This window comes from Lissotriton vulgaris, unplaced genomic scaffold, assembly GCF_964263255.1.
Source record: "Lissotriton vulgaris unplaced genomic scaffold, aLisVul1.2 SCAFFOLD_590, whole genome shotgun sequence".
In the NCBI taxonomy this organism is placed as follows: domain Eukaryota; kingdom Metazoa; phylum Chordata; class Amphibia; order Caudata; family Salamandridae; genus Lissotriton; species Lissotriton vulgaris.
In genome coordinates this window covers 996,614-1,019,209 of record NW_028245615.1, presented here as the reverse complement: position 1 = coordinate 1,019,209, position 22,596 = coordinate 996,614, and the positions used below count along the sequence as shown (strand labels likewise).

The window sequence follows — 22,596 nt, the reverse complement described above, 5'->3', positions numbered from 1 at the left end:
TTTGTAAATGCTAATTCCTAACTATATATGGTCTATAGCCTATGGTTTTTTCAGTGAATATATATATATACATACATATATAAACATATATCATCTGTATATCTATATAAATACAAACATAAATGCATGCATACATATACTTATATGCATACAGATGCATGTTATTTACATGAAAGTTGAAAAAACACTAATAAAAGCAAAGCTAAAAAGCCACCTCATTACAAACAGAATGGCTTTAACTTAAACGAGGGCGAGATCTATTGCATTTTCAATGCTTGTTTACTTTGGTTCCATCAAGAAGGCATTCAGATGTGTCACACATTTGCCATAAATTCTGAATGTTAGCACTCTAGTTGCACATTAGATCACTGTAGTAAAGCTACTGCTCACCATGGACGTCTGCTGCTGGTATTCAAAGTGCATGTTTCAGTCTGCATGTCAGAATTTTTTTAATGAAATAGAAGAGGATTTGAGAAGTCACTCAAAATGATCCCTAATTTTTCTTTCTGAAGCACTAATCATACTTTCTATGGCAAAATTAACCCCCTCATGTTGTTCCTTTTTAAATTGAGTGTTTTCAGACTTACCACTTCATTCCAATCAAGATGGCTTCTGGTGTGCCATACTTTTGTCATAAGTAAGACTGTTAGCGCTCTAGTTGTTCTTTAGAACACTCTGGGGCATTCTGTCATTGGGCTATACTTGGGGTACATCTGGGTGATATTTGGGCTACATTTAGGCTCTTTTGTCTCTGGTGGCCATCTTGGGAGACTGTATGTCAGAATTTTTTAATGAAATTGAAGAGGGCTTGAGAAGTCACTCAAAATGTGCCCTAATTTTTCTTTCTGCAGCACTAATCATAATTCATATGGCAAAATATACCCCCTCATTTTGTTCCTTTTTAAATTAAATGTTTTAAGAGTTACCACTTTATTCCAATCAAGATGGCTTCAGGTGTGCCATACCTTTGTAATAAGTAGGACTGTTAGCGCTCTAGTTGTTCTTTAGAACACTCTGGTACATTCTGTCATTGGGCTATACTTGGGCTACATCTGGGTGATATTTGGGCTACATTTGGGCTTTTTTGTCTCTGGTGGCCAGTTTTGGGAGACTGCATGTCAGAATTTTTTAATGAAATAGAAGAGGATTTGAAAAGTCACTCAAAATGTGCCCTAATTTTTCTTTCTGCAGCACTAATAATACCTTCTATTGCATAATATACCCCTCATTTTGTTCCTTTTTAAATTAAATGTTTTAAGAGTTTCCACTTTATTCCAATCAAGATGGCTTCAGGTGTGCCATACCTTTGTAATAAGTAGGACTGTTAGCGCTCTAGTTGTTCTTTAGAACACCCTGGGACATTCTGTCATTGGGCTATACTTGGGCTACATCTGGGTGATATTTGGGCTACATTTGGGCTCTTTTGTCTCTGGTGGCCATTTTGGGAGACTGCATGTCAGAATGTTTTATTATTATTATAGAGGCTTTTGTAGCGCGCTCTGTTACTAAAAAGTATAGTATCCTGGCGCGAGAGAAAAGGGAGACAGATCATATTACATGCGGAGTTAGAGAGACATTCATTAGGCAGTGATGTTAAAAAGGTGGGTTTTTAGGCCTTTCCTGAACGCCATGATGGATGGGGATGTTCTCAAATGAAGAGGAAGGGTATTCCAAGCTCTCGCTGCTCTGACAGAGATGGATTGGCCGCCGAGCCTGCTATATTTAAACTTTGGCACAGTCATTTGGTGGAGGTTGCTTGATCTAAGAGGGCGATTGGGAACATAAAGGGAAAATCTTTTTCTCAGATAAGCTGGACCCGTTTGATGAAGTGCTTGGTATGCTAGCACGAGGATCTTAAATAAGATCCTTTGGGCAACTGGGAGCCAGTGAAGATCTCTGAGGGGTTGACGGACACTAGATCTTCTGGGTATGTTGAACAGCAGCCTAACCGCGGCATTTTGAATAACCTGGAGGCGGTGGATCAAATAGGCTGGGAGTCCGCAGTAGAGGGCATTCGCATAATCCAATCTGGATAGTATGAGAGCGCGAATGACCGTCTCCTTGGCCTCTCTCGGGAGCAGAGGGAGAAATCTGCGCAGGGTTTTGAGGGTGGAAAAGCAGATTCCAGTACGTTTTTTCAGGTGGTCCTCAAATCTGAGATTGTTATTAAACCAGACTCCTAAATTTTTTGCAGGTCCGCCAATGGGTTTGGGACATGGGAGATCGGTGGGCCAGAGGGAGTCACTAAAGTTATCTGGAAAGGAGCCATACAGCAAGATTTCCGATTTACTCTCATTGCATTTGAGCTGGGCACACGCCAGCCAGCGGAAAACCGATGATAAACATAATTGGACCCTCGACGTGTCCGAGTTGTTTTTGGGCCAGGTAAACAGAAGCTGAGTATCATCGGCATAAGCCATAATTTTGGCTCCTAGCTGTTCCGCAAGATAAATGAGGGGGGTCATATATATATTAAAAAGCAGGGGGCTTAGAGTGGACCCCTGTGGGACACCAGTAGAGAGTTTTTTGGGAGAGGAGGAGAAAGGTGGCATCCACACTTGCTGGGACCTGTTATCCAAGAAAGATGATAACCAGCCAAGAGCGGAGCCAGTTATGCCTATGGCTGCTAGTCTGGTGAGTAGGAGGGAGTGAGGGACCGTATCGAAGGCGGCAGAGAGGTCCAATAAAATCAGAGCCGCTCTGCCACCTCCGTCCAGACATTCCCGAATGGCCTCAGAAACCTCGACTAGAGCCGTCTCTGTGCTGAAAGCAGCTCTGAAGCCTGATTGTGCAGGGTGAAGAGCTTGAGAGCTTTCCACAAATTTGTCTAGCTGTGTGAATGCAACTTTTTCACATATCTTTGCCAGGGCCGGCAGTAATGATATGGGCCGGAAATTAGCAGGGGCCTTCGGGTCTAGGCCATTTTTTTTAAGAAGTGGAAGCAGTTTGGCCTGCTTCCAGCATGCCGGAACAGTGGCGGTGGAGAGAGAGAGGTTGACAATATGTGTCACCTCTTGGCCGACTGTATTAGCCAGGCCCACAAGGACTCTGGCCGGGCAGGGGTCAGCGGGGGATCCTGATTGTAAAGTAGCAAGAATTTTAACAACCTCTGTTGTATCCACTGGAGTGAAGAGGGTAAACTGGTCCGTAGAGATGGGCATAGTGGGGGAAGGAATAGTCATTGAAGCTGGAAAATTGTTACATACAGTAAGCAAGTCATCTTGGATTTTTGCAATTTTGTCCACAAAAAACACAGAGAGTTCTTCACACCATTTTTCCGAAGAGGCTAGAAGAGGTTGAGTGGCACAAGGGGAAACAAAGCTTTTAACAATAGCAAAGATTTCCCTGCTACTGTTGTTGGCCTTGGTTATGCGTCCGTTGTAGTATAAACTTTTTGCTGATTTAATTGCTGCATAGTACCTCTTTTGAGCCGTTCTTAGTTCTTTCTTGGCCTCAGGGAGATAGGCTTGTCTCCAACGTCTTTCAAGTTTTTTACAACCTGATTTAAGATCGCGGAGAGTATTAGAGAACCACGGCTTAGAAGGGGTGGAGCGCACTCTACAGACACGACCTATTTTAGTTGAAGAAGCAGCGCCGCCTTCAATCCATGAGTTGAATGAGCTAACGGCTGACTCAATTTCGGAGGGAAGTGTGGGGCGAGAGGTGTCAAGCTGATCACAGAGCATAGCTATGTTAATTTTCTGTGTGTGAGCAGCAGAGTGATTGGACTCAGCGGGACGGGACAGGGGCCAGGTGAACCTTATCAGCATATGGTCAGACCAATTTACTATCTCAGGGTCAGACATATTTATGTCGAAGTTGGTACATAATAGATCGAGAGCGTGACCCCCTGAATGGGTGGGAGCTTTAATCCACTGTTTTAGCTGGGCCATCGCCAAAGCATCGTTTAGCCGAACTGTGTCAGGTAGATCTAGCTGATCCACGTGAATATTAAAGTCTCCCAGAAGGAGATATGTGGGGTATTTCAGGGCACGTGGGACTATCATGTCCTCTAGTGCCTCTAGAAATTTTCCTGCGTGGCTAGGTGGCCGGTACACCAGAGAACCACCTAGGGTGAAATGTGCCCCCAGAGTGAGAGAGAAGTGGAGCACCTCTGCATCAACTGAGGGGCCCATAGGATCCAGAGACAAAGTCCACTTATCTCTGAAAATGGCTGCTATACCACCTCCTCTACCTAAGGGGCGATCTTGTCTAATGATTTTAAAGCCACGTGGAATAGCCAGTTCAATCACTGGATTGCATGACTCATTAAGCCACGTTTCTGTGACAAAAAGGAGATCAAACTCATTGTCACTTAGCAATTCAAATATGTCATTGCAATGTTTGACCAGTGATCTAGCATTGATCAAACCGGCCCGGAGACATGTCGAATCGGTGGGAAGCTGGGTAGGAGCAGTTAAGGTAAGCTGAAAGCGAAATTTGCATGCCTGGCAAATACGCTGAGATAAATCAGCCAGGTCCCAACAATGCAAGCAGGGGCAAGAGTTAGCACTAAATGTTAATAGATACTCACGAGTGTAGGTGACACGCGACCGATCAGCGACTGGGGAAGCAGCAACAGGGGGGCTGGCGCTGGCCGCGTCCGGGACACGGACGGGCGCAGACGGGCTTGCCTTAGGCGCTCCCGCTGCGCTCGTCCGCTGCGCTTGCGTGGGACACACATTTATGAAGAAAGAGGGTGGGCGTGGCCTATCGTGTGGGCGTGGCCTCGCGTTTCCCAGCGATGGCGTCCGTGTGCCGATTTCCTTCCCAACAGCGCTAAAATCCGCTGAATGTGGGTGTCTGCTTGGCAGGGGAAATAGCTGGAGTGGCTGGGGGTAAGTGCACAAGTTTAAAACATACAAGTTATTCACAGTTTTCAATTTAAAAAAAAAAGCGAGCGTAAGGACACCTCCGGCGTCCGCCTCAGAGGTCAATCAATTCTATGGCCGGCGCTTTTGCTCAGCGCTTACATAGAATGGGCGGTGGGCGTGGCCTATCGTGTGGGCGTGGCCTCGCGTTTCCCAGCGATGGCGTCCGTGTGCCGATTCCCTTCCCAACAGCGCTAAAATCCGCTGAATGTGGGTGTCTGCTTGGCAGGGGAAATAGCTGGAGTGGCTGGGGGTAAGAAATAGAAAAGGATTTGAGAAGTCACTCAAAATGTGCCCTAATTTTTCATTCTGCAGCACTAATCATACTTTCTATGGCAAAATATACCCCCTCATGTTGTTTCTTTTTAAATTAAATGTTTTAAGAGTTACCACTTTATTCCAATCAAGATGGCTTCAGGTGTGCCATACCTTTGTAATAAGTAGGACTGTTAGCGCTCTAGTTGTTCTTTAGAACACTCTGGGACATTCTGTCATTGGGCTATACTTGGGCTACATCTGGGTGATATTTGGGCTACATTTGGGCTCTTTTGTCTCTGGTGGCCATTTTGGGAGACTGCATGTCAGAATGTTTTAATGAAATAGAAAAGGATTTGAGAAGTCACTCAAAATGTGCCCTAATTTTTCATTCTGCAGCACTAATCATACTTTCTATGGCAAAATATACCCCCTCATGTTGTTTCTTTTTAAATTAAATGTTTTAAGAGTTACCACTTTATTCCAATCAAGATGGCTTCAGGTGTGCCATACCTTTGTAATAAGTAGGACTGTTAGCGCTCTAGTTGTTCTTTAGAACACTCTAGGAGGCTGCAGTAGAACACAAAGGAATCAACTGACAGTCTCTGTCCTTGCTGGATGTACATGTTTTACTGAGAATGTCAGACTTCATTTTCACATGACTGAGAAAGATAATGTGAATTTACAGAAAATATGCTTTCAGTTTAGTTTATAGATCCCCTTCCAAACCACTGTGGGAAAATCATGAGATATTAGTTTTCTTTCAAACAATATTCATGATATCACAGCAGAAGGTTTTTTCACATGGTAAAATCACCTTAGAACCCACCACAATTCCTAAAACGAGTATGGTACCATCAACAAATGATTTATAATGTAACTAAAGTCCTAAAACCCTCTATTAGCTACAATGCTTTTAATGAGGTGCTATCATGTATATTGGTCCCAAGATGGCTGCCAACACTTCTTGGATGAAGTGCTGACAGCCAATCAGATCAGATGTGTGGTTAGGCTCCGCCCAGATATATATCTTTTTTTGAACCTAAATTACTCAAAATCCACTGGAGCACATATATTGAGACCCAGCAAAGGCACATCGGGCTAACAGTCCCTACAATTTTGCCAAGTTTCGTGCAAATCCATTCAGCCGTTCGAGCTAAAAGTGAGGCCAACCGCCCTATGGAAATTAACATGGGAAAAACGCGTTTTGGGACCCCCCTTTTTTCTCGGCCCCCCCTTGATGAAACCCCCCCAAATTGTCAGGGGCTGCTCAGAAACAAAATGTTCCATTTTCCTGAAAATTTCAGCCAATTCCGTCCACAAACGCCAAAGTTATTAGACATAGAATTTTCAAAAAGAGAAAAAATCCTAACTATATATACCTACTGGCGACCGCCAGTAGGTAATATATATATATATATATATATATATATATATATATATATATATATATATGTATATATATATATACACACACTTTTTTTGGGTAGCCACTCACCAAGACCCACGACCTCGACACCAAGCAGGTCCAACAGGTCCTGCTCCCGGTCCAAAATGTCTGCCCAGCGGTGGGACAGCTGATGGTGGGTACGCCGGATACTGGAGCAGCGGAAGACTGCCCGGCGCACCTTCGCCCACCGCCGGAGACGCTCTTCAATCTGGTAGCCGGAGCCGGGCCTGCCGCCTGCTGCCAAGGTCAAGGGGAGGTGACGCTGGATAAAAAAGACCAGGGCAGCCACCTCCTCCTCCCCAAAAAGTTGGCGGGCCGTCACCCCTGGGGGGCGCATTCTGCCGCAAGGCAGCCGGGTTTTTTTGGGCACAGGCGCCTTGCCCTTTGAGCCGCCGCTGCTGCTGGCGCCCTTCACCATGGTTCTGGGTGGAGGGGAGAAGAAAAGTTCAAGACAAAAAGGTAGGGGAAAGAAGAAGCAAGGTAAAAGAAGGAAGTAAAATAAAACAATAGAAAAGTTGTAAAAGTAGAAATAAAATGAAAAATATACACCTAGGCACAGAGAGAGATAGGTAATAACTAAAGAAAGTTTGAAAAAGTGGGTAAAAAGACCAGGATTGAAGAGATATGAGCTAGATGCTAAAGTAGGCCCAAAACCATAGCCAGAGTGTGAAATCCAAGATGGCTGCGCCCATCGCGACCGCGTGGGTAGGTTCGCGCGATATTTAGCGCGATCACACACTTTTGTAGTGCGAACGAGAAGATGAGTTCCCAAACATGTCTTGCACAACCCGAACACGTTACTTGTGACCCGGAACAGGAAATAAGGGAACGCAAGCGGGCGGGACAAACCTCTTAGGTAACTTAGCGCGCTAGCCATCCCGAGCATGCAGGCAGCGCCCCGAACACGCGCACCGCGCTCCCAAAGACGAAAAACGGCGCGCAAACGGGTCTAGCAAGCAACTACGCATGTCTGCGGAGCTACGCGTAGGTCGCGGATTGCAAGTGCGTCTTCGCGTAGCTCCGCGGAGTGCGGCTCCGCGAACTACGCCCAGGGTTAACAATCACTAGTCTTACGTATAATTATTTATATATAACAACTGTACATACACTGCCTTTTCTATTTCTAGTTTGTTGGACATGTATCATTGAGAAATATATTTGATCATCATCACACCCATAAAGAGATTCACTCACCCAAACAATTGTTTCCGCATTCAGTCTTAACCTCATATACCTACTAAATCAACTATTTACACACCTTTGGACAGTCACACACCTCCCACCCAACCACACACACATTCATTCACTATCACATACAAATACTCACTTAACTAATTAATAACTAATATACACTTTCACATAGCTAGTAACCAACTTATGTAGTAGTTTACACATCAAGAGATAGAGTGATACAGGTATTCACAAATTTAATCACTATCTCCTATATTTAGTGAGACATTTTAAATTTGCCACTTAGATAGTCAATCACTCTGCTACTAAATCCTCCATTCAGACACTTATTAATCCACTCAGTCTTCAAGGCAGATTGCCATATATATATAATACTTATTTAAATATCGAACCAAACCACATTCATTGGATGATGTCATCAGTGATGTCATTTTAGATGTCTTCAGTGATGTCATCAGTGATGTCACTGACCATGTCATGAATGATGTAATATGTGATATCATCAGCAGTGGATTGCGGGCGCGTGAGTTATAGTTAGTACAACTAACTATAACGGGGGAATTTCAATGGTTTTGTACTTGTGAAATGTCCAACCAACTATAACACCCCTGAAACCTGTGTTTTTCTTCCGTCTCACTGGTATAGTATCCAGAGGTGTGCTTCCTATAACAAACCCATATTTGTAGAGGCTGTTAGGAACCATTCCAGACTCTGGTGTCTGGAGGCAGCCGCTTTACCCTGCAATTCGTATTACCGAGTCAACAGTTGTGGTCCTGGGTCGGGTAAGCTTTGGCGCTCTGGCTGGCGGTGTGATCCTCTGCGACCGGACCAAGCCGCTTAAATGGCAACAGTGTCTTCTGCATTTTGGAAAGAAGGTGAGCCGCACACAGTACACCTTATTGCTCACGCATTTTTATTGAGTCGATGTGGGGCAGGGGCCGACGCGTTTCGTTCAGCACTCTGAACTTCTTCAAAGGCATACCCGGCGAGCAGAAGCAAAACTCGAGACACAGGTGAGACCGGTGATTTTATTTCCATTTTCCGGCCCTCTAGTGGACGCTCAGGTGGTAAACGCCAGGCATGTTGGTCTCCGTAGTCCCGAGTTCTGCAACTTGGATTTTTCAGCCCTTCCGGCGGGTGATGCCCCATTAATCTTCTGTCTCACTGGTATAGTATCCAGAGGTGTGCTTCCTATAACAAACCCATATTTGTAGAGGCTGTTAAGAACCCTTCCAGACTCTGGTGTCTGGAGGCAGCCGCTTTACCCTGAAATTCGTATTACAGAGTCAACAGTTGTGGTCCTGGGTCGGGTAAGCTTTGGCGCTCTGGCTGGCGGTGCGATCCTCTGTGACCGGACCAAGTCGCTTAAATGGCAACAGTGTCTTCTGTATTTTGGAAAGAAGGTGAGCCGCACACAGTACACCTTTTTGCTCACGCATTTTTATTGAGTCGATGTGGGGCAGGGGCAGACACGTTTCGTTTAGCACTCTTAAATTCTTAAAAGTCACCCCCGGCGAGCAGAAGCAAAACTTGAGACACAGGTGAGACCAGTGATTTTATGTCCATTTGCCGGCCCTCTAGTGGACGCTCAGGTGGTAAACGCCAGGCATGTTGGTCTCCGTAGTCCCGAATTTTGCAACTTGGATTTTTCAGCCCTTCCGGTGGGTGATGCCCCATTAATCTTCCGTCTCACTGGTATAGTATCCAGAGGTGTGCTTCCTCTAACAAACCCATATTTGTAGAGGCTGTTAGGAACCATCCCAGACTCTGGTGTCTGGAGGCAGCCGCTTTACCCTGCAATTCGTATTACCGAGTCAACAGTTGTGGTCCTGGGTCGGGTAAGCTTTGGAGCTCTGGCTGGCGGTGCAATCCTCTGCGACCGGACAAAGTTGCTTAAATGGCAACAGTGTCTTCCGCATTTTGGAAAGAAGATGAGCCACACAGAGTACACCTTATTGCTCACGCATTTTTATTGAGTCGATGTGGGGCAAGGGCCGATGCGTTTCGTTCAGCACTCTGAACTTCTTCAAAGGCATACCCGGCGAGCAGAAGCAAAACTGGAGACACAGGTGAGACCGGTGATTTTATGTCCATTTGCCGGCCCACTAGTGGACGCTCAGGTGGTAAACGCCAGGCATGTTGGTCTCCGTAGTCCCGAGTTCTGCAACTTGGATTTTTCAGCTCTTCCGGCGGGTGATGCCCCATTAATCTTCTGTCTCACTGGTATAGTATCCAGGGGTGTGCTTCCTATAACAAACCCATATTTGTAGAGGCTGTTAGGAACCATATATATATGCACCACCCCGGTACCCTGGGGGTCACTAATGTGAAGCAGCAGTCGTACTTGGAATCGAGGACGGGCCCACTTGTGGAGTCCATACAGGACTTGATTGTGTGCATCCCGAACCACACTTCCCAGAATGCACAGTCTCATTTGAGCCTCCCATCGGTGGGTGTTTTATACATTAAATGCGGAAGTGGGTCGGCAGTTGCACACACCGCTTCCATTAAAGCCCCTGAAGAGAAGCAGATGGAGCTTCGAAACGCGTCGGGCAGATCCCGTACGGAGCGGCGTCTACACATGGATCCCCGTCCTCACCTATACATAAACCAAGCTGCTGTTCGCGTGCTACTCAAAGGTGGACACCTTCGAGCATTGATTTATACGCGGCCGTCTAGCCGCGGAGTATGCACCACCCCGGTAGCCTGGGGGTCACTAATCTGAAGCAGCAGTCGTACTTGGAATCGAGGACGGGCCCACTTGTGGAGTCCATACAGGACTTGATTGTGTGCTTCCCGGACCACACTTCCCAGAATGCACAGTCTCATTTGAGCCTCCCATCGGTGGGTGTGTTATACATTAAATGGGGAAGTGGGTCGGCGGTTGCGCACACCGCTTCCGTTAAAGCCCCTGAAGAGAAGCAGATGGAGCTTCGAAACTCGTCGGGCAGATCCTGAACGGAGCGGCGTCTACGAGTGGATCCCCATCCTCACCTATACATAAACCAAGCTGCTGTTCGCGTGCTACTCAAAGGTGGACACCTTCGAGCATTGATTTATACAAAGCCGTCCAGCCATGGAGTATGCACCACCCCGGTACCCTGGGGGTCACTAATGTGAAGCAGCAGTCGTACTTGGAATCGAGGACGGGCCCACTTGTGGAGTCCATACAGGACTTGATTGTGTGCTTCCCGGACCACACTTCCCAGAATGCACAGTCTCATTTGAGCCTCCCATCGGTGGGTGTGTTATACATTAAATGGGGAAGTGGGTCGGCGGTTGCGCACACCGCTTCCGTTAAAGCCCCTGAAGAGAAGCAGATGGAGCTTCGAAACGCGTCGGGCAGATCCCGTACGGAGCGGCGTCTACGAGTGGATCCACGTCCTCACCTATACATAAAGCAAGCTGCTGTTCGCGTGCTGCTCAAAGGTGGACACCTTCGGGCATTGATATATATATATATATATATATATATATATATATATATATATATATATATATATATATGTGTGTCAGGAACATTAGGTCTCTACAAATTTAAGGGAATCATTTGCCACTTGGCCTTCACCATTTACTATCATTTCATTACCTTGTGCAATCAGAAATTTAAATGAGCTGCACAAACGAAAATGTGATAATATTTAAATGCACATTGAATATGTACATGTATTTAATTTAAATTTCTATTTATTTAAAAACTGTTGATTCCAGCCATGCAACATGTATGAGACCGTGTACTAATAAGTCTGTCTTCCACCCTATTTGTAGTTCACAAGAATTGTAGTCATTACTAATTTTGTGGTCCTACCTCAGTTTCCACTACCACTTTTGAGCACATAATTTTTGTATAAAATGGTGACTGTGTTTATATGTGGCTGGCTATCGAAAAAGACCGTTTGGTCGAAACGCGTCGCCAATAAACGCAATTTCAACACGGACCCTGGAGTGCGAGTCGTTTGTGTGGTTCCTGGGAGGAAAAACTCGATTTGGGAGCCCTTTCAATCATATATATATATATATATATATATATATATATATATTACCTAGAAAGATAATTGTCTTTGCCAAATCGAAGCCGAAGGAAATTTTCAAAATTATAAATCTACTCACTAAACCCCCTCCTAGTCCATTAGTGGACAAGCCCGTTTCCCACTGCAATAAAGTCGCAGAGTTCTTCCATCAGAAAATTAGTTCCATCTACTCGGCCTTCCCCCGGACCAACTCCCCTCTGTCAATTACGCCTCCACACCCTGTTGAGCCAGCGTGTAATTCTCAATCACCCACGCTGTGTCACTTTCCCCTTCTGGAATTTCCCCTTCTAGAATCCTTAGCACGCAAAGTCACATCCGGTTCCCCCAACGATCCTGCCCCCCCAGAGATAATAATGACAGCCGCCCAAACCACCCTACCCACACTAAGGGAAGTGCTAAATACCTCCATCTCCAAGGGCATAGTCCCCACAGTCTGGAAGCAGGCCATGGTGAAGGCCCTGCTGAAAAAGCCCAGTCTGGACCCTACGGATATGAGCAATTACCGCCCAATATCCCTGCTCCCCTGGGCGAGCAAGGTCCTTGAGAAATACATAAATCTCCAACTCACCAACTTTCTAGAAACACACCTTCTTCTGGACCCCACCCAAACCGGCTTCAGACCCAAACATGGGACCGAGACCGCCCTCCTCATGGTCACTGAGGAGGCAAGGAAAATCCTAGATCAAGGAGGATCAGTGGCAGTGATCCTCCTTGATCTCAGCGCGGCCTTCGATACGGTCAGCCATGTCACCTTGCTGGACCGTATGGCCCAGGCTGGGATCAGGGGCAGAGCTTGGTCTTGGTTCCGGTCTTTCCTGGAGGATAGATCTTTCCGGGTGTTTGATGGTGATTCAGTTTCCACCAGCATTTCCCTGAATTGTGGCGTCCCCCAGGGATCCTCTCTGAGTCCGGCTCTCTTTAATCTGTACATGAGGCCACTGGCTGATGTCGTCCGTCCGTTCGGGATTAAGATCATTTCCTACGCGGACGACACGCAGCTAGTGGTCTCCCTTACACAGGAGACCAACCTACCTGTACAGAGCGGACTCAGAGAGTGTCTAGAGGAGGTGAAATCCTGGATGTCCCTATCATCCTTGAAACTAAACGGTGACAAGACCGAGCTTATGGTCCTCGGCAACTCGGTCTCCAGTCTCCCGACCACCCTCTGGCCATCCAGCATGGGCCCTCCACCTACCCCCAAAAACAGTATTAAAAGTCTGGGAATATGGATGGACAGATCGCTCTCCTTCGATGTACAATCCACCAAACTCTCGGCCACCTGCTTTGGCATCATGAAGATGCTTAAAAAGATCTTCCCCCTTCTTCCTATGGAAGCCAAGCAAGCAGCGATACAAGGCCTGATTCAATCCCGCCTTGATTTTAATAACGTCCTCTACCTCGGAGCCCCAGAATCCACTCTGAGGAGGTTGCAGATAGCACAAAATTGTGCTGCACGTCTGCTACTTGACATCCCTCGTAGGCAGTCAGTCAGATCCGGGTTGGTCTCCCTCCACTGGCTACCTGTGCGTCAAAGGGTGCTGTTCAAGGCCCTATGTATAGCCCACCAGTCTTTTTGGAACTCTGGCCCCAAGATCACACAGGACCTAATCCATCACTACAGACCCAACAGGAACCTAAGATCAGATCAGTCCTTCTTGGCAGTCACCCCGAGAGTAAGGAGATCTAGAGCGGGAGGCAGGTCTTTTTCCTACAACGCAGCGAGATCCTGGAACACCCTTCCACCGCATCTAAGATCCAACTCTAACCTTACGACATTCCGCAAACATCTGAAAACCTTCCTGTTTAATTCAGTCTAATCCGCCCCCCTCTCCCGTGTTCTCTTCCCCTCTGTCGGATCTGGCATTCTCAGCGCTTGGACGCCCCTGGGCAGCAATTCGCGCTATATAAATCCACATCAAATCAAATCAAAATCAAACCTACTGGCAGTCGCCAGTAGGTATATATATTTAGGATTTTTTCTCTATGGAACTTTTGAAAATTCTATGTCTAATAACTTTGGCGTTTGTGGACGGAATCGGCTGAAATTTCCAGGAAAATGGCACATTTTGTTTCTGAGCAGCCCCTTAAAATTTGGGGGGGTTCTGTCAAGGGGGGGGCCGAGAAAAAAGGGGGGTCCCAAAACGCGTTTTTCCCATTCATTTTTCTATAGGGCGTTTGGCCTCACTTTTAGCTCGAACAGGTGAATGGATTTGCACGAAACTTGGCAAAATTGTAGGGACTGTTAGCCCGATGTGCCTTTGCTGGGTCTTAATATATGTGCTCCAGTGGATTTTGAGAAATTAACGTTTAAAAAAACAGATATATCTGTGACAGCGTCCCAGATAGCGCTCAAGATTGCGTACTTTTCGCGTAACGGAGCTTTGCGAAGCGAAGCTGATTGGCTCTCCGGTGTCTGTCAACATTCTAAACAGTCCAGAGCGGCCGCCATCTTGTCTCTCGGTAGGATCGAGAGACAAGAGGAGGCCAAAACGAAGGGGGAAATGAAGGAAAGGGGGCAGGGTAGACCCCTCCTGACCCCCTTGGATTGATGAGGGGGATATTAAAGTGCCCCGCAGGGCAAAAGGAAAAAAGAAAAAAAATTGCGATTTTTCGCGGTAGAGGCGCTTCCCGGTACGAGAACCGGGCAGCTAAACGGTAGCATAACGGGAGTCCGACATCTTGTATTTTGGAGCGTCCGGTTTGCGTACCGGGTAGCGTTCCGGTAAGCGTAACAAGTGGAAAACCAAGAGAAACAGTAAAATAAAATTTAAAGGAATAGATTTCCACCAAACTTGGCAAAATTGTAGGGACTGTTTGTTTGATGTGCCTTTGCAAGGCCTCAAGATATGTGCATGTGTGGATTTTGTCTAATTAAGGTTAAAAAAAAATATATATATATCTGTAAGCGTGCTCTGGCGCGCTTACGTTACGGGTTTTGTTTGCGCTGCAGAGACGATACGTCACGTTTATGTGACGTGTCATGAGGCGTCTCACGTGGCTACGTGATACGTCAAGTAATAAAGAATATATTTTACAGCTATAGATATTAGCTTTTAAAAAACCAATGAAATTCACTGAAAAAACCATAGGTTATAGACCATATATAGTTAGGAATTTGCATTTACAAAACCTTGAAAATTCACTGAAAAAAACAGCTGTATGGGCGGTTGACTGTCTCCATGAGTGTATTGGTGAGTGATTGGATTTCTCAGTGCTACATGTCAAAGTAAGTACATATGTAAAACACAGTCCATGTGAGAGTTGACATATATAAATAACTGTGCATAAGAGCCAGTGAATGTGTGAGTGGCTGTATGGATCATTGTGGACTTGTATCATTGATTGTATAAGAGAGTAAATATGTGTTAGTATATGTTTGATTAAGTAAGGTGTGTATAACTGTATAGTTGAGGAAATGGAGGTGTGATTGATTCTTTGCATGACTGACTAGGTGTGTGAGTAACTCCATGGATGAGTGACAGTCTGTGAGTGTCTGTTTACACTGATTGTATCTAAGGTTATATTAATGTCTGAAGAGGTTGATCGTATTATCACATGAATGATATCATAAGTGATGTGATCAGTAATGTCAAATGAAATGTTATCAGTGATTTCATCAGTGATGTCATCAGTGATGTCATTTGAGATGTCTTCAGTGATGTTATTTGAGATGTCATCAGTGATGTCACTGACCATGTCATGAATGATGTAATATGTGACATCATCAGCAGTGGATTGCGGGTGCGCGATATATAGTTATTGCAACTAACTATATATGCAAATTTCTATGGTGCGAGTAAATTAAGGTTTTGAAAATGCTAATCCCTAACTATATATGGTCTATAACCAATGGTTTTTTCAGTGAATATATATATATATATATATATATATATATATATATATATATATATATATATATATATATATATTCAGTCACTTGAGCAGAGGATTAGTTGCCGGGATCCATATCCCATGGTCAGGTGGCGTGTTGCGCTCGGCCAATCCCACCGCCGAGTAATGTCAATGTCGAAGAAAAACTGCTTTGATAAGCAAAAACACGCACTCGGAAAGGTGCAGCTAGTAAACGTTTATTCACGAGGTAACGTAGCGTTACCTCGTGAATAAACCTTTACTAGCTGCACCTTTCCGAGTGCGTGTTTTTGCTTATCAAAGCAGTTTTTCTTGGACATATATATATATATATATATATATATATATATATATATATATATATATATACATGTATTGTTCACCAGATGCCCTTGAGCTAGTAGAGGTCACACAACGCAGCTCCGACCATCCAGTCTGCATGCCTCAACACTGCTTTCAATTCTTGCATTTATTTCTTGTCTCCACCCGACGCATTTCGAGGCACAACGCCTCTTCCTCATGGGTTGCTTTACAAGGACAACGAAAGGCTCACCAGTGTTCTCTTTGTATTTATTTTGTTGAAAACACCGCCCTCAGTGGGCGTGGCATACACTGAATGCTCGATGGCATGCTGGTATATGGTTTCCCAAACGGTGAGTATACATTAAAACCTTCAGTAGGCTCATTGTCTCTGTATTCATTCAAGCTTTTTTTTCTTCCTATAGTAGGTAGGAGTAAAGAGTTGCAAGCCGCAAAGATAGAGCGGATGTAGTTATAGTTAGGGTGGACAGAGATAGGGATTTTATGATTTTTTTGTCTCTTAATAACTTTGCACCCGTTTGACAAATGTCTGCGAAACTTTGTAGATCTGCTTCCCCCATTTCATTCTTGAAGTCCTGAAATTGTAGTAACGATTTTTAAGTGGGTGCATAAAAAAGACGGCCCAAAAGGGCCATAATATCCAATGCATTAGTGCAGCAGGAAAACCTTTAGTTGGATTTAAAAAAAAACTGGATCACGTATTATGGTGTGCAGATGATTCTATGGGATACTGCACATAAGTAGATTAAGTATTTGATATGTTCTAAGCAGTTTTTTCTTTGCTGTATCTGTGGCTGTGGTAGTACCGCCGTACTCCTGAGGTTCATAGAGATGACAAGTCGTTATCTAATTGGCCAGTGACTGTCTTCACAGAAGTTAAAGACAGCATCTTGTTTTCACTTTGAATTTCCCTGTGTCCTGACGTACACCTTGCAAGGTAGGTAAATTTTAGGTTTGGTAATTTTCTAATACCTATTACCACTTTGTTAAAGTGGTAAAATGTAAGGAAAAACCATTTCTATATTTATATTTTTTAAGTCTAACTGAGAATAAAACTTAAGTTGAACTGAGACAAAAGTCTAACTTTGCTAATCAAAAATACCCTTTGTGAATACCGAAAGTAATAAAGTCAAACTTTCATCTCATTGTACTGTTGTGAATCGGGCCCTATTTTTTGCAAATATAGTGTTCTAAAGTGTATTTTCCAATTTTAAACTATTTAAAAATACTGAAAAAGAGATACAGAGTAGCGTGTTCATTACTAAAAATTACTGCACTACTAAAAATAAAATGCCATTGCCTGTATTTTGCTACAGAAGTATAGAGAAATTCATAAATGTATTAGCAACCTTATAAAATAAATTTGTGATACGGTTGTAGTACCGCACAACTCCCTATTTATACAAAACAAATATAGAAACTTATAAATACTTTGGAAAACCTACTACCACTTTAGTAAAATGTTAATAGGTAGGGCAAAAAATAAAATACCAAACTAATTACTTAGCTATATCTGAAGGCATAACACAGAACATAGGAAAGTTGTACATAAAACAACATGCCTACCTTGGACTTTTGTAAAGGCAGTCATTATAGCCAATCAGCTAATGATTTGGCATCACTATGTACCATGGTAACACAGCATAATGCACCCATATTTCGCAATCATAATGTGTATACTGATCTCACAACGTTTAAATAGATTATAAATTAAAAAACGTTTACACTACTTACCTGCACTACCTAAAAATAAACAGCTGGGTACCATAACATGTAATCTAGCCAAAATATCACCATATCCAAAGTCAAAGTCAAAAGTTTTTTATTTGCTTTGGTACTCAACTGAGGACCACAAATTTAAAAACAATTACAGAACATAAGCATAATCAATATAATTTTAAAAAAGATTTTAAAAATTTATAGAAATTATAACAAACCCATTCGTCAGTCGGTTGTTTACATAATGCTAGTAAATTGTTTACTGTAGTAATATTGCATTTCTGGCATATCGGCTTAAGATATCTAGCTCGTGCTTTAACTACACTTTCGTGTGCTCAAACAAATAAAATATGCACAATATCTTGATCGCCACCAAAACAGAGTTTACAGATAGGGGAGTCTCCTGGTGACCATTTAGATGTAACAGTGGAGACTGGGAGAATGCCTAAGCGCAACATAGTTATGGACCTTCTTGCTCCATGTGTAAGGCAAAGCCCCAGGTATGGTCGTAATTGCTTATATTCCAACGACTCTATGTAAGTTTTATATGTAGACAACTTACTACAATGCATAAGGTCGAGATCATAACTTAGTCTTGGAGTAAAGCATTTCAGAAAAAGTTTTAACTGGGGTTTTGTCCATGATAACAGAATATCTTTAGTCAGGTTCGCTGTTTTAAACGCTTCAAACATGTTTTTAGAAAAGTTGAGTTGTCGAGAATCTGTTTTAAATATCTCAGTCTTCAACAAGAATCTCAACGTTCCTTCCTTTGCGTGCAGAATGTTGTACGCCCATCGAATAACATTTGCTATTGCTGTTGCATATGAACTTGTTAGAGCAAATTCCAATCTGAGAGCCTGTACAGATGTTGATGTGGAAACCTTTAGTAATCTTTTCAAGATCTTTCCTTCGGTCATGTCGATGAAAGACCATTGTTTTGTAGGTAGGTGTTCAGTTGCATAGGACAAGACCGAGGGTATTTTTACTTTATACACCTTGAGTAATGAGGAAAAATGCCTACTTCCTGTGGCAGTATACATTCTAGAGAGTGCCCCGGCATGGATTTCAGATTTTTTCTTTAGATTGTTTATATGTTTAAGATTTTGTAAGTTCTTGGTAAAAATCCTGCCGAGGTAGGTATATTCATCTACTTCCTCTACTCTTATCCCATCAAGGTTCCAGTGGTATTTAGCGCTTTTCTTCCGACCAGAAAACGCCACTACTTTTGTTTTAGTTAGATTAGGGATTAGAAAATGTTCCTTCGAATAAACATTTAAAGAATCCAGTAAATTTTGGAGACCAAAAGGGGTGAGGTCTAACATAACTATATCGTCTGCGTAAAGTAGCGCGTGTATGCTCTGAAGAGCAATCTTTGGTGGCAGGCTCGAGCATTTTTGTAAGTAAGATGGTAGATCGCTCAGATATAGTGAAAAAAGAATTGGTGCAAGAAGACATCCTTGTTTAAGACCATTTGAAGTATTAATTGATTTCGTCAGACCTTTTTCACTTCCCATTTGTACCTGGGACCAGGTGTTCGTATGTAATGTGATTATGATTTGCAATAGATTTTCAGAAATCCCCAGTCTTCTCAGTTTTTTCCATAGCGTTGGTCTATCTACGCGGTCGAACGCAGTGGAATAATCTATAAAGGCAGCATACACTGGTTGTGATTTCCTCCCAATGTATTTATCGAGAATAGTCTGAAGTGTTGAGATATTATCTGTTACTGAATGATTGGGGCGAAAGCCAGCTTGAAACTTAGGTATTATTCCATTCGAGAAGCACCAGGCTTTTAATCTGTCCAGTACCTCCGCTGCGAATATTTTACCAGTAGCGTCCATTAATGCAATTTGGCGGTAATTACTAGCAACATTTCGATTCCCTTTTTTGTAAATAGGGATTATTGTACTTCCTTGCCATGATTTAGGTATTCTCCTGGTACAGAAGATAAGATTAAAAAGTGATGTTAACATCAGACTCCATTCCTTAGGATTTGACTGCAGAACTTTAATCGGTATCAGGTCAGGACCTGACGCTGAAGTGTTCCTGGCATTTCTTATGTGATTTTCAATAGAATGTGCTGTAATTTTTTCTATTGGTGTTAAGTTGCTTTCCAGACAAATTTCAGAAGCATTATTGCCAGTCTCAGTTGGGTTTGCTTTATATAGGTCAGTTAAATAGACTTCCCATTCCTGGGGTGGTACTGGTATGGCATATAATTTCTTTTTTGTTCCAGTTATTTTGGCTATCAGAGACCAATATTTTCTTTGATTGTATTGTTTCGCCGCCTCTTGAATGTCCACCCAGTTTTTGTCTTGTTGCATTCTTTTTTTGCTCATCTTCTCCCTTCTAAGTTGATTTTTACCATATCCAAATTACACATTTTGCAATATATTGAAATAAATCAAGCAACATCCATTAAATGTAACCATCTTTTTGAACCCCCATAACATTTGCATATTATAGTATATATTTTTTCGAAAAAACATTTCCAGCTTTGGACACACTTTAATGCTACATTTCTTGTAATGTACACACTCCACTTTATGCCACTCCACTGTTTAACTGTTTAGTTTATGCCACTACAGTGTATGGAATTAACAGTACGCTACTCCACTTTATGACACAACAGTATATGCCACTAAATTCTACGTGAATCCACTGTTCATAACTTCACTCTATTCAACCCAATTGAACTGTACACTTTTGCAATGTACATCTCTATACTCTACGCATTATACTTTTCACCACTGTATTGTATCATACTTTCATGTCTGCCATTTTGCTGGACGGCCCTAAAATGTACTGCTCGCAACTCAACACTATTCCCCTGTATCCTACTCCAGTTTACGCTATTCCAGTACATTCCAGTACATGCTATTCCACTATGGCCCACTTGATGGTACACTAGTGGAGTGTACCACTGCACTATATGCTACTGCATTGTACCAAAATGCACTAGATGCCACTGCTCTCTACCCGAATCGACTGTATGCTATTACGCTTTACAAGAGAACATACTGTGCCAATCCACTAAACCACAATTCACTGTATGTGACTACTCTCTAAGCTCCTATAATGAACCCAATTAGGTTAGACAGCACTGTACTGTACACTACTCCACTAAATAGCACTACACTCTATGTCTGTACAGTTAACATGACTAAACGGTACTTCACTCTATTTCACTATAGTTTATACTACTCTATTATACAGTAAGGCACTGTACTGTAATACACTTTACCCCACTGTAGTCAACAGCATATCGCTCCACACCACTGTACTATATGCCACTCCAATTTACATATTCTAATTTTAAAAACACCACATTTTACCACACTCCACTTTACGCAAGCCCATTGTACACCGCTCACCTTTACCCCACTCCAATATACCTCACGGCAGGGTATGCTATTTCAGGTCATGCCACTCCACTGTACTACACTGCGTTGAACACCACTCCACTGTATGCTATTTCAGTACACGGTATTCCAATATAATCCCCTAAATTGTACAACACTCCAGTGTATACCACTACACTCTACGCCTCTACAGTGTGGGTAAGGGTGCTTTTAGGGTTTAGGGGTAGATAAGGGTATAGGATAGTAGGAGTAACTTTTAAAAAAATGGATGGAATGCTTGAATTATTCTCAGCCACTGGTAAATACTCTAGGTTGCAGCACATTCCATCTTTATTTTGACCACCATGCCACCTCAGTATGGGCCCAGCTATGTGCAAATCAGTCTTGACCCTGCGCAATGGGAACAGTCCAGCCCGAACCACAAAGCCTGGCCCTGGGTTGCTTGTGTTACAGTTCAGGGAGGCCTTCTCCATCTAAGCTCCTGGGATATGAAGCAACATCCTATTAATATCAGAACAGCTTTAATCCTACTCCTTTTTTGCGAAGGATTTGTAAGCTCAGCTCCTAAATGAACACTATATCTCAACTCCATATTCCCATCCCACCTGTCCTCAACTGCACTTTGAAGGCAGTTCTCGAAATGCACTTGTAGCCCTTCTTCTCTACAATTCTCCATTGCTCCATGCTAGGATTGCCATAAATGAATGCCTATACATACCACTACAGTTATCAGTGATATGTTCAGGGGCAGACAAGGCACAGAGATCTACAGTAGTGTTCTAGGAGCATCATAGGTGATGCTTCACTCATTGATGCTTTTCTCTGTTGTAAACTGTGTTGTGGCGTCTTGAGAACCTACTGGAACTACCTAACATGCCAACTTATGTCATGCATAACATCCAATCAACCATTCTTAAGCTAACATGCAGATCAATGACTGTACAAAGTTCCAGTCTAGACGTTTGTTGCAAGCTAATTTTGTGTACCATTGTATTGTAATTGCATTTATATAGGGTTTACTACCCCTGACGAAGCAGCAAATCACTTTCTCATCGAGTAGGACGCTACTCTCGGACCCATAGAGGATTAGTGTTCAATTAGTATAGTGAAACATACATGTACATTTTAAGTGGTGGATAGGTTAGTCAGTTATAGGTTAGTCAGTTATTTGGATACGGATTCGGTTTCGGAAAGATAGCAGAATATTGAAGCATGCTACTCCGGAAACTCATACAGGATTAGTGCTGAATTAGTATGGTGAAATATGAAAGTAATTTGAGTGGTCGATATTAGTCAGTTATTTGGAGTGAGAAGGGTAACAGAGGGAAAAAAGCGGAAGAAAGGTTTGCATTCATGTAGCCCCCGTTACCCCTGATGGGTGTTGAAGTGCTTTTCTGGCGAGTAGGACACTACTCTGGAACCCATAAAGGTTTAGTGTTGAAAAAATTAGTATAGTGAAGTATAAAGTAATTTGAGTGGGGGATATGTTATTCAGTTATTTGGACAGGGAAGGGTAGGTTGCGGGA

General features: G+C 43.3%; 1 protein-coding gene across 1 annotated transcript in view; it reads right to left on the bottom strand.

The window, feature by feature from the left end:
• The window catches only part of LOC147666337 (uncharacterized), a 34,619-nt gene extending 12,865 nt beyond the window's left edge, over positions 1 to 21,754 (bottom strand). The window contains exon 1 of the mRNA XM_086949121.1: positions 21,676 to 21,754. Within this exon, the coding sequence (XP_086805247.1) occupies positions 21,676 to 21,754 (79 nt within the window). The remainder of the gene's footprint in view (positions 1 to 21,675) is intronic.
• Between the last annotated feature and the right edge of the window lie 842 nt (positions 21,755 to 22,596).